The 19,759-nt window shown below is 38.0% G+C and overlaps 1 protein-coding gene across 4 annotated transcripts in view; it reads left to right on the top strand.

The window, feature by feature from the left end:
* The window catches only part of RASGRF2 (Ras protein specific guanine nucleotide releasing factor 2), a 277,005-nt gene that overhangs the window by 123,745 nt on the left and 133,501 nt on the right, over positions 1–19,759 (top strand). For 3 of the 4 annotated variants that reach the window (XM_077139290.1, XM_077139289.1, XM_077139292.1), the window contains exons 12-15: positions 303–439; positions 13,302–13,384; positions 17,992–18,240; positions 18,864–19,252. In XM_077139290.1, coding sequence (XP_076995405.1) covers positions 303–439; positions 13,302–13,384; positions 17,992–18,240; positions 18,864–19,252 — 858 coding nt within the window. The remainder of the gene's footprint in view (positions 1–302; positions 440–13,301; positions 13,385–17,991; positions 18,241–18,863; positions 19,253–19,759) is intronic. The other variant, XM_077139291.1, reaches the window with a different exon arrangement.

Here is a 19,759-nt window from a genome sequence, read left to right as displayed (position 1 = left end):
GGCAGAGAAGAAAGAGGAATTGAATTAGAATGATGGAATTCTGTAGCTCATGTAAATAAAAAAAAGAAACGAACTTGAAATGAGAAGTAAGGAGACAAGAATCCTAGTCCTGACTCATGTACTAACCTCAGTTTCTTCACCTGCTCTTGAGCTTACTAAAGCCTTTACCAGGCCTGAGAAGTATTAGCACCAAAATGAGATTCTGGACTTGAATACATATTGATCATATTGGCACATCTGCGTAAAAGCAGCTGTCATTCATTTTTTTCCACATCTGATTGTTTGGTTTATGTGTGTTGAAGCCAAAGGTTCTGGCCAAATGTTTGGACACCTGGATTTTAAAATAGTGGTGGAACCTCCAGATGCTGCCCCTTTTACTGTAGTCTTGTTAGCACCTTCACGCCAAGAGAAAGCTGCCTGGACAAGCGACATAAGTCAGGTGAGCACATTGGTTTTTTTCTGTGACTTTTGTTTTTTGTTTTAATTCGATGACATAATCTTTTGGGGTGGACTTTTCGAGGTATTTTACTTTATAAAAAGATTGTATCTGTTTGCTATTGTCACTACCATCACAATTATGTATTTTGATATGCCATGATTGTTTTATTTGTTCATTTGTTTTTACTCTTAAGATTAAAATTTACTTGAAATGTAGTAACTACGTATTAGTTCCTAGGCATTATTGTACTAGCTGTAATTGTAACCACTTGTGTTGAACGCTGGTAAAATTGACTGTTAGTAATAAGTTCACCAAAGACTGTTCTAGACTTTTTTGCTTATTTGTTTCTGGGGCAGGAGATTGGTAAGAGAATTAAGATACAGAAACAGCTAACAAGGACTATGGTGAGAAATCACGGATTAAGGAATCAAAAAAAGATTACTGTTTGAAGTATGAAATCTGAAAATAAGTGCCTATATTCCATGTAGAAAGACATTAGAGAACAGATTTGCTTACCTTTTTCCAATCAGCAAGGCCCAGTTAGGGAACTATTGCCTGTGTGAAGGCAATAAGATGATTCGAAAATATGTCAAAACCGGTCGTTATTGGGCTTGGGCAGTCTTAAATTCACATTCCACGTGAATTTTGACTCCAACAGGCAATGTAGGGAAAAAGTGAGCCTAAGTAGGGGAAGTATTGAGAAAAGGGTTGATAATTACTTTCAAAGTTGTTAACCCAAGGAAGATTGGGGCAAAGAGAAAAGGCATCTACTGTAGATTTCATTGTCGTTGTTTTTCTGAAGAGCTCATGGTCATTTATATGCAAGACTTAGATAAAAATATGAACTGGATCAAAGTTCTTCAGACAGACACTTGGATTTTTTTCTGAATGACTGAAAACCAAGGGAAGATGGGGAGAGAATGAAGGGTGATAATAATTACTTTTATGTGCCAAAGAAGTTTTATAGACCTTACCTCATTTGACCCTTACCATAATATTCTGAAAGTAAACAGAGGAAAATATTATTGGTCCCATCTCACAGGTGAGAAGCCTGAGGTTCAGAAAGACTGTTTGGCTAAAGTTTACATAGCCACGTTGAATCAGGACTCAAACCTAGTCTGGGTCTTTTCATAGTACTCTAAGTAGTCCCTACAGGAGTGCATCCTGCTGAATTTTTACTTGTATACCCCCCAGCACTACTTTGAGGGTAAATAAATCCCTAGATATGCACATTTCTGTTTGGGCTAGCAAAAGGATGAAAATATGGGCTCTTTTGGTTCTTTTCACAATTGCATCTTTATGGTGATGTATTAATGTTTTCATTAGCTTTATGTTACATGAGATAATTCTTTAGGTTTGTCCGCATTTGTAATATATCTCTTCTCTATAATTTTCTGAATTATGTACTGATTCTACAAATATTTATTGAGCAATTACAGTGTGTTGTCAGGTATTGTGTAGGCACCAGAGATCTGGTGATGGTTGTTGCTTTCAAGGAGATAGAAGGTCTGTAGGGAAGAAGAGGAAGTAGGTAACTTAATATAAAAAAATTTTTTGTGGGTGCTGTAAAGCCAAGATAAGTAAGAAGAATGGGGAGAACAGAAGTAGGCAAAAGCGTTTTTCCAGGAATGTCTATGTCTAGCTTTTACTTTATGACATAACTGGGGCTCCTAAGATCTAGAGTTGAAGAAAGTTCCAGGTGGCCTACCTTAGGGTGCCTGATGAGACCCTGCTAAGAAAGAAAGACCCCTGGGGAGCATCAGCATGGGTGATTCTATGCCTGGTCCTTTTAAGAAAGGTACCCAATGCTTTGCCTGCCTCAAGCATCCAAATGAGTCTTTTTCTCAAGTCTTATACCTTGAGGCAGAAATATGCAACTTCCTCCTTAGTTCTCCAGGTAGCTATGGCTAATATGTTGCATGGCATACATTTATACTACATTACATCACAATTGAATTGAAGAAGGGAGGTAAGAGAAAGTCATATCTTCTTGAGTGGTGATACTATCATTACATGAAGCCACTCTGTTCAGTCGAGACTTGTTATGTGTGGCTTTGACAGCGGTGCTTTCATTCAATCAACAAATATGTTTATGCAGCAATACTATACATCACACACCGTTCTAGATACTTGTGATATGTTGGGAACAAAAGAGCCAACAATAACCAAAAATTCCCTAACCTTGTGTAGTTTACATTCTAGTGTGGAGAAGACAAAAAATAAACAATAAATGTAATAAGTAAGTATACACTGTTTTATGTTAGAAGGCAATAGGGCAAGGTAAGAAGGACTGGGCTACAAGGGGGATATGGGTGGGTGTGGTTCCAAACTAGTGTTCGCTTCATTTTGAAGGAGACGATTAAATAAAAACGTGTAGTAGGTGAGGAAAATACCATATAGTTATTTGGTGAGGGAAAAGTTATCCCAACAGAGGGGACAACCATTGCAAAGGCTCTTCAGCTGAAGGACACCACGTGTTTCGAGGAACAGCATGAAATCCAGTGTGGCTGAAGTGGAGTATGTAAGAGGAAGAGTAGAAAAAGAGGTCATAGAGGAAGCAGAGGCCAGATCAGCGAGGCCTTCTACACCACTGGATGGACTTGAGCTTTCACTCTGGGCCAGATGAGAAGCCGTTAAAAGGGTTTCAGCCAAGGAATTGCATGATTTGATTCAGGTTTTAAAATGATCACTTTGATTACTGCGCTGAGAATAGACTGGGGATGTGGGACAGGAGTGGAAGCAGAGAGAATTAAAAGGCTATTGCCGCACTCCAGGTGAGAGATGATGAAGGATCACGCTAGCATGGCGGGGTGGAGTTGGAGATAGGGGTTCAGATTCTGGATTCATTTCTGAAGGTCGAGCCAATAGAATTTAAAAATGAATTGGATTAAATCAGAGGCTTATAATACAGAATGTAGGGGACCTAGAGGTACACAGAAGCTAAAGATGGGTGAACGGTCAGTTAATGAGATTGGACTCAAATGTAAGGGAATAAATAGACGTGAAGGCGGTTTTCTATTGGGTCTATAAGTAATATTACCACATTGAAGGTGAACATGATTAAGAGGAGTTGTATAGACCCATGTGTCCCATCGATTAACACTACAAATATAAGTTCGTGCATGAACTAATGCAAAGGTTAAAAAAAAAAAGGATTAGAACTAGGATGTGAAAGCAAAGAAGGGTTGAAGAAGATTCCAAAGTTTTTGGACCCAGCAACTGCAAGAAAGAATTGTCATCAACTGAGGCGGGGAGGTCTGCTGGGGAAAGAGATTCTGGGGTGAAAATCAGAAGTTAACTTTTGGATGTGCTGACTTTGAGAAGTCTGTTAGACATCCTAGCAGAGCTGCTGAGTAGGAAGTCCAGAATTTAGGGGAGAGATCTGGGTGAGAGACTCCACATTATTTTGGTGGTAGTAAAATCTGAAACAGCTGAGATCACCGAGGGAGTAAATGTGTATATAGAAATGGAAAGAGGCCATGGGCTGAGTGAGGGGCCAGGAGAAGAGCAGAAGCAGCAAAGACTGAGAAGGAAGGACCTGCAAGTGAGATGTGGAGGATACCCACGAGGTGGTGTCCTGGAGACCAGGTGAAAAAACATGTGCCAGGAAGGAGGGAGTGATCATGTGTCAGCTGCTGCTAGGGGCATGTGAAGTGGTGGGCACTTGGGACACTTGGTGATTCGGTGGATGTGGGCTTGAATGGCGGGGGCGAGACCGCAGTGCTCTGGTTTGTTGAGCCTGCCTGCTACCCAGCAGCCTGTGTCTCAACTGGCTTTGTTCTCTGCTGAAAGCATTTTCATTTTATGGAAGATATTATGTGCTATACATATATCCATGAAATTTGGGAGCCCTTTGTCTCCCGAATATGCCTTTGGACATATTCATTGTTAAATATATGGGACTACCGAATGCTTGAAAGCATACTGTATAATATTCTGTTTTGTGTATGTAAAAATATCAACACAAAAAGCAACTAAAAATACTCCCAGCACACTAAGTATTTACCAGAGGGTTTCCCATAGGTAACCTCTATCAGTTCACTAACCTAGGTGTTATTCTAAAACCCTAACAAGTTACTTTTCCCCAATTAAGTGACTTTGCTCTAAAGAATCAACTGTTTCCATCTCTAAATCCCTCCCAGTCCTGCTGTTTAAATAGAAATAACTTTACAGTCTTACTCCAAGTGTACATAAGCAGCATCATTTTTTCCCTTTACCTATTTACTTGTTTGTTCCTGTAAACTCTTCATTTCGGTTTTTTCTAATAGCAATATGTATCCTATCACATAACTTAGGACTTTCGCAGCTCTTTCCAAAATACTGGGCGTATATTAATATATAATGTGGTGTTAGGCATCTCTTTGCAGAGAGATTTCCCCTCTTTCAAGGTTCCTTATTGGTATATATTCTCCAAAAAAGTATAAGACTGCTTCACAGGCTGTGATCACGCTCATGATTCTTACATAAACTGTCCAAACTCCCCTCAAGAAGCATATAACTCATTCTTTTACCTCAGCATCAACAAGGTAACTATGTAACTTTTTTTCTGAGTCCTGCCAGTGTTGAGTTTTGTCACATTTATCATGTTCCCCCATTTAGTGGAAAGAGATATTACCTTCTTGTGTTTTTAATTTACATTTCTGTAATTATCAACAAGATTAACATTTTCCCACTATTTTGTTTCTTGTCTGTTCATATCAGATGGATGTTTGTTCATTGGAAATAGAACTGTCCGTATAGACAAGAGAAATGAACATTTTCTTTCAGTTCAGATTATGAACATGCTTTTCATTGTTTTGCCACTCTTTGTTTTTCTAAATTTTAAAAATTTTGTGGCTTGTTTGAATCCACCTTACCAGGCTACTCTACCTTGCTACATTAACCACATGTGGCTCTTACTTAAGATAATAAACTACTTCTTAAATATCCATGCAACCCCTATTTCAAATAAGGAGCTATATGAAAGATTTAAGACTTTTAGCTCTGCCAGGCTTCTCTCTCTGAAGCTGTAATTTTTAAAAGTAACAATTGTTTGAATGATTAATCACACCTTTAGTACACCAGTAAGGCCACAATTAACTTCTGGAGCCTCCAGTAAACATGCAAGTGGCTAATGCTCTTGACCAGTGATTCTTCCCTTCTTTCATCTATTTATAGGGGCAATTTTGAGGCTGAAGCTTTGACTTTGCATTTCAATACAGTGCATTCACTTGTGCTTTTCTCACTGCCATAGGTAATGGTTTATTAGGCAGATTTCTCTATAATTATGGATATTAACTAAAATGCAGAACAAAAGCCACTTCTGAGCTTCTTGGTTTGGTCATTTGTGTCAAAATATAGACCTTGTGTGGACATATTTGTAGCACACTGGATGGGTTTTCTCCCTTAAAATAGCTTCCCTGAAATAGGTTGGGTATTTTCTACTTTAATATAAAAAGATGAATTAAAAGAGAAAAATTGAATCTAACCTTTCTTCCCAGTACTTAGAAGTACTGAGAGGGTGGAAAAGCATGGTGACCTGGTGGACCACTGACCTTGAGGCCCTGCCCATAGCAAGACCCTCAAAGCCCTGCTAGAGAAATCAGAGGACCAATTACAGCAGAGTCACCTGGGGCTTTTGCTAACACGCATATTCCCAGGCCTCGTCCTAGACTCCTCATGAACAGCTAGAACATTCCTGGCCTAGGAATCTGCATTTGTTAACTTCTACATTTCAAGGTTTTCTCTAATTCACATAAATTCTGTATGTCTTTAAAAATATGCTATGCCCTGCTTATTTCCATGTTTTTCTTCTTAACTGAGTCAAATGCATACATTCCCCCAGAGCGCCATCACATTTCTCCCTCACAACCAAGATATGTGCCTCCATAATCATGCCTATATAGTGCACTTGCCACTATAGATTTTTTCATAGACACACCCACGTGTGCAAATTCGATTATAGTTTGTTAATATTTCTTCCCTTTCTTCAAAGCAATATTACTAAAAGTCTCAGATGCAAGTCAGATGACAGCAGGATTCTCTGGTCGAAGTTGACTTGATAGATGCAGGGCTTCAGGGAACCCTGATTTCCAGACCCATGTTGCCCCTCAAGATTGTCTGCCCCTAAGAGAATAAGGTACCCATTTTGAAAAATGCTCCTCTATTGTAAACATACAATATATGAGTTATAGATAATATATGATATAAATAGATAGAGCAAACATATTTAAACACATAAAATATGTTTATATTATAGCATATAAATAGAATTATATAAATATATATTTATTAATCCCATGGATGGAATAAAGACTGTATGCCACCTGTGGCCTTTTTGCACAGTTAAAATATGACTTTCGTTACTTGTCATTTTGTGCTGTGGTTCAAATGACATGTATATTTTGTTCTACTGGAACATATGTATAAGTGAAACTTTCTTTTCATATTCTATTGAAAATAATTTTAATGCTTCACACAATGAATTAGAAAGATTTATGAATGAGAGCTGACACTGGATAATAAGATGTGCAAAAGTGGTCACATAAATCTCTTCTTTTGGATCTAAAACATTTATCTCAGTTTCTAATTCTGGCAGTGTGGAGGACTGAGCTAATGAAGATTCCCTCAGGCTACAAAAACAGAAATGTTCAACACATAGAATCAGTATAATAAAAAAATATTTTAGTACATAGATAATCTTTGCAGATAGAAAGGGAATCTCCAGTAGCCAAATTAACGAGCGAGCTTCAAGCCAGAGCAGAAAGTTTGTATCTGAAGCCATAGAATCTTTGTAGTGATTTTGGGTTGGATACAGGTCCCAGGTCCTAGAAGGGGAGAGAGGAGGCGAGGTAGAACAAGTAACTGAGATTCCTGCCTGAAGCCAGGGTCTTGGAAGGTTGCCCGCTTTGTGAAATAAGAACTTGAAAAATTCTACCTGTTGACCCAGGAAAGAAAGAAAGAATTTTGTCTTTGTCTTAGGTTCTGGGTTTTTAAAAATTTCCTTTTTAAAAGCAAATGCCTCTCTCACCTATTTGACTTGAAATTCAGATTTATAACATGCACATGGTGTGAAAATTCCAAACTGAGGAATTAGTGTAAAATACAGTTTCTGAAATGTTGAAATTCCAAGAATGCTTGGTAGAATCAAACACAAATTCACTCTATTAGCAACATTTCTACAATCTAGGCTCACTTATAATGTGCTCACAGTCAAAAATTATAAACCTTGTTAGTAAATATCTACCATGAACGAGTCAGCAGACACGGGAAACAGTAGAATTATCATTACAAGAACTTCAGATAATAGTGTGACAATATTACACTATTATTGTAATAGTGGAAAAGACTGAAAAATAAGAACAACTAAAATATTATTAAAGGCTTTTTTTAAAAAAAAGAAATGCAAGACATAAAGAAAGAATAGATCACTATGTAAAAAGACCAAGCAATCATGTTAAGAACCAAATAGAATATCTAAAAATGGAAACTAGCTATCAAAGTTACAAATCCCTAGAAATTTCATTAACGACATTGAATCAAACACAGCTGAATAGATTAAGAAACATAGAATCGATATGGGGGAATTACAAAGAATGCAGCAAAGAGGGAGAAAGCAACTATGAGAAGTTCACAGAGTAGAGTGAGACAGAAAGACAGATTACTTTTAAAAAAAACCTCCGATTTACATCTGGCAACGAAAGAGACTGAAATTAGTAAAGTGAAAGAAAAGGGACCCTAGGGTACATTGTCAGGAAAAGAGAAATAGTATCATTACTTAATAATAAAAGGAACTGTCATGCAGCAAGACAAGCTTTCACTTGTAGACACCTAACAATAGCGTTATTTGCAAAAAGAGAATTACCAAGAAAATTGACAAATACACAATTCAATTTTTGCGTTTTTGTTTCCAAAAACCCTGACTACTCAAGGAGACAGAAATAAATATATGAGAAATGTCACCATCACAACAAACAGGCTTAAGCTAGATCCTAGCATACAGTGACTGGAATACATAGTGCTTTCAGAAAATTGTAGAACTTTTTTTTAATATCTACTTATTAGGCCATATTAATATCTACTTATTAGATATGTTATGTTATTAGATATGTTATATAACATAACATATTAGATATGTTATATGAAATATAACAAAGCTCATTTCATACCCAAAATTGATACATCACAAACTATAATCTTTAGTCATGAAACGTTGAAAGTAGAAATCAGAACCAGTAAAAACTAGCCAACCCCCCCAATAGTATTCATTAAGGTAAAAATGTATTTATAAGTAGTAGTGGAAATCACAAACTATTTCAGACTGAAAGACAATTAAAAGCTACATATCAAAAGCTTGTAGGCAACTTCAAAAGTTGCATAAAGTCCTCTCAGAAAAAGATATATTTATAGCATTAAATTCATATATTTAGAAAAAAAAAGAAACACGAATGACTTGTAAACCTCTTAAAGCTGCTGAGTATGCTAGATATCAGAGAAGTGTAGTTTAAAACATTTGAAACCATTCTACTCAGTTGGTTTAACAAAAATTAAAAAGTCTAATAATATTGGTGAATACATGGGAAATGGGAATATCCTTTTGGTAGGAATTAAATTGGCATATAATTATTTTTGATAGCAGTTTATCAGTAGATAAGTAATATTGGGCATGCATGTATATGAGCCAGAAACTTTTGTACACAGAGAAATAATAGAAGAATATTCATTATATTTTTGTAATAGAAAAATGAAAACATCTTTGTATAAGAGTCTGCCTCAATAAACTATATTAAGTACATTTATACCATAGAATATAGAATATATAGCAGTTGAAATGAATGAATGAACCAAATCTACACTTATCAACATAGATAAATCTCAAAAGCAATGTTGGGTGGAACAAGTACAAATATTTGTGTATAAAAATTTTAAATTCAAATAATATTGTATATTGCAAAGGGAAAATACATACATATATAATACAATTTTATAAAGATAAAAAAAAGGGTGAAAGGAGGAATAAAGGAAGGAAAACAGGGACACCCATCAGTTGTGGGATAGTGGTTGTCTCTAGGGTAGAGGGAGCCTGCTGGGATTGGGAAAGCAGGAGTTCAGCTATGATTGTGAAGTTTTTTTAATCTTTAAAAGAAAAAGGATGCTCTAAATCAAATATGGGAAAGTGTTGACATTGATTAAATGTTAACTGGTGTATGAATAGCTTGTTACTACTTGTATCTTTCTGTACGCTTGCAGTATTTCATAATTTTAAAAAAACATTAAAATGAAAAATAAAAGCCTATCTCTATTCTATTTTTCCCTCTATCTTGAACTTCTAATTACAAGTCCCTACATTGAAGAGAGGTGAGAAAAAAAATGAAATAAAGGATATCGTCATATATCCCTGGTATTAAATCTTATCTGATCTGTGGTTTCCAAATATTTTCTACCGTTCTGTAAGTTGTCTTTTTACTTTCATGATGATGTCCTTTATGCACGAAAGCTTTTAATTTTGATAAGATCCTATTTGTCTATTTTTTTCTTTTGTTGCTCATGGTTTTGGTGTCAAGTCTAAGAAAACCATTGCCTAATCCAAGGTCTCGAAGATACTTCCCTGTGTTTTCTTCTAGGAGTTTTATAGTTCTGGCTCTTATATTTAGACCTTTGATTGATTTTGAGTTGTTTTGTATATTGCATGAGGTAATATACAAAGAATGAAAGAAAGTATTCTCCTTCATTCTTTTGCGTATGAATACCTGTTTTTCCCAGCACCAGTTGTTGAAGAGACTATTTTTTCCACGTTGAGTGGACTTAACACCCTTATTGAAAACAAGTTGGCCATAAACTGAGGGCTTATTTCTGAACTCTCAGTTTGATTTCATTGATCTATATGTCTGTCCTTATGCCACTACCATGCTATTTTTGATTACTGTTGCTTTGCAATAAATTTCAAAATCAGAAAGTGTGAGTCCTCCAACTTCCTTCCTTTTAAACATGGTTTTGGCTGTTGGTTGTAGCTCTTGCGCTTCCCAGTACGTTTGATGATTGGCTTTTCCAGTTCTGCAAAGAAGGCTTTTAGAATTTTGATTGGGATTATATTGAATCTATAAGTCACTTTGGATAAAATTGACATCTTGATGATATTTAGTCTTCTAATCCATGAACATAGAATGTCCTTCCATTTATTTAGGTCTTCCTTGATTTCTTTTAGCAATTTTTAAAAAATTTTTCTGTGTATAAGTCCTTTATATCCTTGCTTACATTTATTCCTAAATATTTGAATAGAATCCATGAAGGTGAGATTGTCTTGCAGAAATGGAGAAGGTGCACGGGTGGTTCCGTGGTCGAATGCTTACCTTTCATGCGAAAGACCCGGGTTCGATTCCTCGACCATGCACCCCCCCCCAAAAAAAGGAGAGATTGAGGCATTCCTAGATAAACAAAAGCTGAGGATCCATGGTTTCTGATGAGAAATTGGCACATAATCTCGTTGGTGGCCCTTTTACTGTAATTTTCTTCTACTTTGTGCACGGTCTAAATTAAGATAACAGTAATTTCTATTCACTGTTTCTACTTATCAAATTTGTACAAAGGTTATTTACAGAGAAAAGGGCTGGTTGGTGTCAAGGTGGTAATGAGAATTTAAAACATCTTTTCCAAGTGTCTTTTGCTTTTCTCTTGCAGCTTTCAGAACTTTCTCTTTGTTCATGCATATTTATGTCTTTCATTAAATGTGGGAATTTTTCTGTCATTATTTCTTTGAATATTCCTTCTGCCCCCTTTTCTCTTTCTTCTCATTTTAGGACCCCCATAATGCGTATATTGGTATACTTGATGATGTTCCACAGGTCTCTTAGTCTCTGTTCACTTTTAAAAAATTTTTTTTCCTCTGCTCCTCAGCCTGAATCATTTCAATTGTCTTGTCTTTGAAACCCTCTAGTGAATTTTTCATTTCAGTTATTGTGATCTTCAATTCCAGTGTTTCTGTTTGGTTCTTTCTAAAAAAAATTTCTCTCTTTATTGAAATTCTCACATTATTAATTTATTGTTCTCCTGCTATCATGTAGTTCTTCCTCTGTGGTTTTCCTTTACCTCCTTGAGCATATTGAGGATTATTTTTTTAAGGCTTTGTTTCGTATGTCCAAAGTCTGGTCTTCTTTATTGATGATTTCTGGCTTTTCATCTTGTCACTGTGGACGGGCCATCATTTTCTGTTCCTTTGTCATGTAATCTTTTGTTGCACACTGTTAATTTTAATATTTTAAGTGTTAATTCTGATATTTTAAGTGTTGATTCTGAGCTCTAATCCCTACGATGTCTTAAATTTATATCCAACTAGTGATATGACAGAGATTTCCATGAGTGCCAGGAGCTAACAAAAACAAACAAACCAATGCAAAGAAAGCACCTTTTGCAGTCTTTTCAAATTGACTCTGCATTGGCTGGTGTTCTCCTTCAGGAGTGCAGGGTTCCCTCTTCTTTTCCCATCTAATTTTGAGGGCCACCTATAGCAAGTTTTAGGGACTTCTCAATATAAAGTATGCGTGCTGGCTTCCTTCCAGCTTCATCTTATAGAGTCTCATTCTTTGTCCACCTCCTCTGTCATTTTTCTCACTTGTTTTTTACTTTTACCTTATATTATGTTTTTTTGTAATCTGCTTTATACAATCAAGGTGAAATATAAATTAATAAATAAACCCACATTACCAAATTCAAAGCTAGATAACCATAATCATCCATATATAAAAAATTATTCTAAATAATTTCCAGAAGTAGTTTAAGAAAATGTGTTGAAGAGAACTTTCAAGTATTCTACTTTATTCGCTGAATTTTGAATCCTCTACATCTGAAAAAAAGTGAAGAAAAGCAAATCTTAAGGACAATCAAGTATGAAAATGGCTGCTATACAGTGAAACCAAATAGTCGGGGAATGCCAGTGATCTAAAGTTTCTTATATGCATAGTCACTCTTTTACTAGGGGTTTAGGAGAGATCCTGAGCTCAGGACCTGAACGAGGTCACTTAGCAATCAGCTTCTTGGCACCATGCAATTGTAGTCACAAAGCAGTATGTGGTATCCTAATGACTAGAAGTAATTTGTGATATAAACAATTGTTTTAATTTTTAAAACAATTTTTGTTTTATTCAAATGGAATGTGTATAATTCAAAATAAACTTTTCTAACCCAAAGTAATTGCAATGGCAGTTTTAAGTTAATAAGGCATATATGTAAATAAAGAGGGAAGAAAATTAGCAGAGTTTCCTTACTTGTCCTCTTTAAAAAGAGAAAAAGATGACGCAGGTTTTATGAGTGTCAGAAACAGAAGTTACAAGTTGCATCCAACATGGTGGCAATAGAAACCGTAGAGGAATAGTAAAATATGGGAATTTATCGTTAAAAGCCCCTGAGAAGCAATATTGAACGGTTTATGCTAAGGCATTACTGGTGAGAGATTAATTCATCCAGGGAAGACTTCATTTCTAACCTGACTGCTCGGTACTGTCCCCTCGTGGCTGAGAATAAATATGCAGGGACGATAACCACGAGATGAATGTACAAACCTCTCAAGTACTGCTGGGACTGCTGGAGAATTGTGATACTGTACAATTTGTGGTCTGAATCCTTAGGAAACACATTCCTGGAAAATATTTATCCTCAGATATTTGCCAGGTATTTATCAGGCATTTGGTTGGTATCCAGTTTTGATATCTGTATATTGAATCTGTTCAGTATAAAGTATAATGTTTACCTGCTGTTATTTTTTTTTTTTTTGGTGGGCGCACAGAGGTGAGAAATTCATTTATTTTTGTAGCTATCAACAATTGCAGAATATATGTTCTGCCTAGGCTCTCATGTGGGTTGTAACTGTTGCTTATCTTCATTTTCACAGTGTGTGGACAATATACGGTGTAATGGTTTAATGACCGTAGTGTTTGAAGAGAATTCCAAAGTTACTGTGCCACATATGATCAAGTAAGTGTAATAGCCCTTTCCCTTATATTTTAATCAAGATCAAATTGATAGAGAATGTAAATCCCTGAAGAAAATACTTTCACTAGGATTCTGCTTTTTGTTTAGAATGTTTCTTTACAGTAAAGTGATAGTTTTGTTATGCTATTATGAAAAAGATCAAAATGGCTTTTCAGATTCACAGTTTACCTTGTTGACTCCTAGACAGATAAATCATATTTTTTCATACTGTCAAATATGCCTTCACTTTGAGCAAATGCCCATCAAGATTTTTATAGTTCTATATACAAAAAATTAAAATAGTGGCTGTGCAAGGTCAGAGGGGAGATCAAAGGTAACAGGTTCAGTTGCTGTCTTCCCCATGGCGTGAATTGGGTCATCATGAATTTGTCTCTAGAGATCCCTTGCCAGTTTGAAGATGCCCAAAATGAATTGTCTGGGCTTGGCCACGGTACTGGCTATTCCCTGCCCATACATGGATTTGCTCCAAAGCTTGTTTGTATTGTGGCTGCATCTTGTTTTGTGTTTTGTGAACAAATAGACTATTATCTTTCAAATTCACCAGTTGGGAAACTGCAGTTTAAAAAGAGAAGCTAAATCAATAATTATGTGCCAGAGCTCCCTGGACTAATGCTTTTGTCTCTATATAGCTTTTTCTTTTCAAATTAAGAAATGGTTTGGGAGTATTTTGAAGCTTACCCATTGTGCCTTACTCCTGTTTTCTTGGTTATTTGCATTTCAAATTCTAAGGGCAAAATGTCTTTTTTTTAAGTTGTGTTAAATTCTTCAAAAAGTTACGTAGAACTAAGAAAATGTTTTTCTTCCATCCCTGTGTGTGACTTTGAATATTCTGAAATCTGAACTGTTTATGCTAAGGCGTTAAGTAACGTTAACTGCAGAAGGCTGGCTTTCCTCGGCTGCTATGTGTTAACTGCTATTAGCATCATCCCAATGGTACAAGTTTTAGAACTTAATTATTGTCACAGATGAAGGCAGAGTACATGATGCTAGTGCCATAATTACTACAGAAAAATATAAATTATAAAAGAATGTTAGTGTTTTAAAGTATTGGTCCAAAGCTTACATTTTTGGTAGGACCATTTTAAAAATCTAGGGCAAGGCTTGTTTTAGCATTCGTTATCTAGGTTTTTAATCTAATATAGATTGTTTTTTAAACCAGATTAGTTAAAAATGTATGATGCCAAAAATAAAAATAAGCATAAAATATTAAGTCAAAAGGTTTGAATTATGACTTAATTACAGTCATATCATCAGGTTAGTTTTCTTATTTATTTTCTACCATAGGGTGCTTATTTTAATATTTCACAAAATGATTTATAAAGATGTAGGATTTTTATTTTTCAAAGTACTCTCTTGAAGGTTAGGCAGTCATAAATGTCCACCCTGCTTTAGAATGAAAATATGAACATCAGTTAGCGTAAAGTTAGAAGCCCCTAAACCACAGGGCAGCTGCTCTCCCACTATACATATTGATGAACTTTAAAAGTTAATACTGATATAAACTTTAATTTGTGATTTGACCAGTTGAGAATATGCCCAAATGCATCGTCTTTCCCCTACGAGGAAAATATCAGTGTCCACGTCCAGTCTCTTTTGTGTAGCCACCTCACTTGCACTCCAGGACTTTTCCTACTTCAGGAACACAGAGGGGACCAGTGAGTAGGGAGGGACCGTCTCCTGCTAGGACAGAAACCTGCGTCTCGGGCTGTAGGATTGTCTATTAGCGACATGCATTTTTCAATGCCCGTCTATACTGTACGACATGAATTCTCACCATAGAGTGAAGTGCGTATATCTCTGCCTTTTGTTTTTCCCAGACTCTGGTTGAGTCTGGTTCTCCTCATTCAGAGCAAAGAGTATGATTTTGTAGTCTCTGTCCTTTCCCAGGCCCCCCTCCATGGCCCCATCCCACCCTAAATTCTGTATTCCTGCCTCCCTTTGCATCTCTCTGGCTACATATCATGAGAGAAAAATGACTGCATTTTGCAGAGTTAAAAGAAAAAAATATGCCATTTTTATCATGTCTTGTAACTGACATGGTATCACTTTGCAAGTACTCACTTCGTTTTAAAGCTTACTAATTATCATAGATGATTTGGGTTTAATGTCTCAAGGCTGCTTTTTAAATGCTTAACAAAAAGAAATTGCTATTATCATAGGAGGATTAAGAAACACATTGTCTTTCTTGAGAGTCCCTTAGGAAATAAAATGAGATCCTGTTCAGTGGAATAAAAGAAAATTAAATAATTTCATAATATCTAATTTCTTTTCTTTGTTTAAAATGAAAATGCCATCAGCATTTTTAAGGACAGAGATGTAATTAGTTTTTATGCTAATTTCATGTTGGTCACAGCGTATTTTTTTCTCCTAATGTTTTGATTAAACTGTAGTCAAAGATTCATAGCTCAAAGCTATAATCAGGATGCAAATTCATAACATTTATAAGGTGAAAATATCCCTTTCAGTGGTGTCCAAATAATGTTTACATTTTATGTATGTAGATTGAGGTTTGTTTACTTTTAATCGTATTTCACCTCAATGTTCTTAGAAATTAGAGATATCCAGTGGGAATATGGTCAGTTCTGAAAAGGTGATTGATTACCTCATTCAGCCATCTTCTGAACCAACTGACAGATTCATAAAATTTTCCGAGATCATTTTAACTTGTTCATTTTACAAATGAGAAAATTACAAGCCAGAAAAATAAAGTTGCAGAGCCACACCATTTTGGAGAATCTCAGATGTATTTATATATTTCTAAGGTCAGCAGTGTGACCAGAATTAACTGGCCACTCTCGGTCCTTTGGTGAGCTACTCATTTAAAATGCTCTTTCAGGCCTGCAAATGAAGTACTTCCACCTGCACTGAGCATACTTTGGGGTAGGAAGTTTCCAAGAGCCACCTAAGAAAGCTACTGATTCCTTTTTTTTTACATGGGCAGGCACCGGGAAACAAACCCAGATCTCTGGCATGGCAGACAAAAACTCTGCTGCTGAGCCACCGTTGCTCGCCCTATTGATTCCTTTTTAACCTAAGGAAAATAAATATATTATTTGAAATCCCTTGAAGTGCTGAAAAGTCTAATTAAGGGGCACTCACAAGCCACTGGTTCTTAGCAAACAAATGCCTCACTGAAAATCACTGGCCTCCTGATTCTTTTAATCAAGTGATGAAATCCAGGACTTCACATGATTGCCTCTTCTGAGATGCTGCAATAAGGGAAAGGGCTCTCAGAATGGAAAGTGAAAGCTATAGGCAGTGCTTGCAAAGGCTGCACGTTTCTTTGTGCCCCATTTGGCTTCAGCCTCTGCTTACAAGCGTTTCCTCTCTGCATCCTCTCCTGCCCTTTGTGACAAGTGTGTACCAATGGCTTTGGGCTTTGAGCAGACAGCCAGGCGATTCCTTGGCTCCTTTGCGAACGCTCTACCCAGTTCAGTTGTCCACCTGGAGAGGGCGCCTCAGGGGTGATGTGTTGGGAAATAGCCAAACGGGAGGTTTTAAAGAATCATCAATCATATTTCAGGCAGTGGGGGGTGGGGGCTGTTCAGGGACAAACTCAAGAAGGGTTTTCACCACCTTTATTTCACGCATTACTTTTTAGTTCTCTTCTGATTTAAGGGAATAAGCAATGCTCTCTCCCGTGGAATACACTCTAGGGCTTTTAACTTCATTTCCCTGATGATAAAACTGATGGACTTAAAAAGAGAAGGAATCCACAGAGTGAAACAAACCATTATTATTCCTTCACAATTAATTCTTGCCTTCCTAAGTTTTAATAGCATACCTATTATGCTATTTTTATAGCTCTGAGTATGTATATATGCAATATAAATAACTATAAATATATTTACAGCAAACTCTTATAAACTGCAATGGAAAGAGAGTCCAAGGCTATTTTGGAGGCTACTCTTATGCAAGCTTCAGCTGGATGTTGCTAATTACCACAGTTTGCCAAACCCCAATCAAAACTATTCCTGTTAACCCTCAAGAACCCCTAGGGTGCTATCTGAGATTCTACAGAAGTTTCACACACTAAAATTACTTTCCAGAGACCTTCAACCTCCAGATGGTTCCTAGGCCAGATAAAAGTCCTTAAGTCCAGAGGGTCCAGCCTCTCCAAGAACATCAACTAATTCCATCCCCCAACCTATGTTGTTGACACCCCTTTCCAACATGAAAAAGTTAGAAAGGGCAGAGCCCAAATACCCCTAAAGATTGGGAGAAGGATCAAAGGAGAAGGAGGAATTATACCAGAGAAGATAGGATTTAACAAATGAGTCTGACCACTGAATCATTACATTGAGATTTCTTTTAGTCTCCAGTGTCTTGGAGCAGCTAGAAGGAACACCTAAAATTGTGGCACAATAACCCATACCAAACTCTGACATCTGTTCTCTAGCTGCTTCTTACAATGTAGTTTGAAATTTATTGCTTTTTTGCACATACGTTATATGTCACAACAAAAAAATGGTTTTAAAAAATGCAACGGAAAGCCCTCCCGTAGAGTCTGTTCCCAAATAAGAATACGCAGTGCTGGAAGAGGCTGCCTCGCCCTGGGTTTTGTGACCGAGCTCCCGCTTCGTGTCTAGGTCTGACGCCCGTCTTCACAGAGACGACGCTGACATTTGCTTCAGTAAAACACTCAACTCCTGCAAAGTGCCCCAGATCCGTTACGCCAGCGTGGAGCGCCTCCTGGAGCGGCTGACAGACTTGCGGTTTCTTAGTATCGATTTCCTCAACACTTTCCTGCACACATACCGCATTTTCACCAGCGCAGCTGTGGTGCTGGGGAAGCTGTCGGACATCTACAAGAGGCCTTTCACCTCCATCCCTGTCAGGTACGCACCCAGCACTAACGGCCTGGCCGTGCACGGGAGCAGCCTGCGCTGCGCAGCCGCCTCCGACCCGGTCGGCCTCTGAGCTGACCGAGGCCCAGGAGCAAGCTGAAGTGGCGATCACAGATGGTCCCCAGCTAAGAAGCCTGATGTCTCCGAGCAGACTTTGCTTGCTCTCTCACTACTGGGCAGCTCGCTCTTCTGGTTTAGGAGGTTCCTTTATTTATTTATTTTTTGGTCTACTTATTAGGTCAGTGCTTGTTAAATTTGAATATGCCTAAGAATCACCTGGGGGGTCTATATTTTTTTTTTCAAACTCCTCGGCTCTGATTCTTTACAAATGCACCCGAGTCCTGCATTTCTATCGCCCTCTGGGGAAATACCAAGGCTGCAGATGCTCTGGCCTCAGTTTAGCAGCGAGGGGATTGGACAATGTCTGAAAAGTGTCTTGAGCTCTTTTGGCTAGGGCGCAGTGTCCGTGTAGCATTTAGACTGGGGGAGAAGCCAGCGATAGGAATGTGATGATTCTGTGATCTTTAAATGTAAGGAGCATGTTCTTGAATGACAGCTTGGGAATCATTGTCACTTGGCTACAATCCGCCAATAGGTTTTACTCTCACTTTTAGGTCCTTGGAATTATTTTTCGCCACCAGCCAGAACAACAGAGGGGAGCATTTGGCAGATGGAAAGTCCCCACGTCTGTGTCGCAAGTTTTCTTCCCCACCACCACTGGCCGTGTCCAGGACTTCCTCCCCCGTGAGGGCCCGAAAGCTGTCCTTGACCTCTCCCTTGAACTCAAGGATAGGGGCGTTGGACCTGACCACTTGCTCGGCGTCCAGCAGCCCCCCCACCACACACAGCCCTGCTGCTTCCCCACCGCCCCACGCTGGTAAAGTGCCGCTGGATCTCAGCAGGGGCCTGTCTTCTCCAGAGCAAAGCCCGGGATCTGCAGAAGAGAGTGTGGACAACCCCCGCATGGACCTGTGTAACAGGCTAAAGCGCAGTGTTCAAAGAGGTAGTATCCAGCTGCCATACCCCGGGTTTCTGGGCACCTGCTTCGCCCCCCCCCCCCCATTCCTCTGGAACCCTAGCTCACTGGTTGCATCACTGGCCTACTTCTGCATTGAAGGTAGACTTAAATGAAATGGCTAGTTAGAAGGGAACATTCCAGTAGTTCCCTCCAGCCCTTGTAGAACAAACTGTGCGGCCAGCTTCAGTTCCATATTGAAAAGTAGCAGATCTGAGCTGTAGTACTGGAAGACTCTTCCTGGAACTTGGGGAGGGCCAGGTAGGTAAAGAGCCTACTATGATCCTTAGCATAGAGGCGAGCTGTGGGCACCCTTCACCCAAGGGCTTGGACCCCAGGGCCGCCGTCTCCTCCCATGTCTGCCTTAAACATCTCTCCTGCTTTCAGCCTTCCTGCTGCCGAGGGTGACCTTACCTGGAAGCTTTAAGATGGTGTTCTAGGTTGCTAGCTGCCAGAATGCAACACCCCAGAGACAGATTGGCTTTTAATGAAAGG

This window comes from Tamandua tetradactyla, chromosome 21, assembly GCF_023851605.1.
Source record: "Tamandua tetradactyla isolate mTamTet1 chromosome 21, mTamTet1.pri, whole genome shotgun sequence".
NCBI classification, from domain to species: domain Eukaryota; kingdom Metazoa; phylum Chordata; class Mammalia; order Pilosa; family Myrmecophagidae; genus Tamandua; species Tamandua tetradactyla.
Note: the sequence above shows the minus strand (reverse complement) of the source record. Positions and strands in the feature narration are given on the sequence as shown.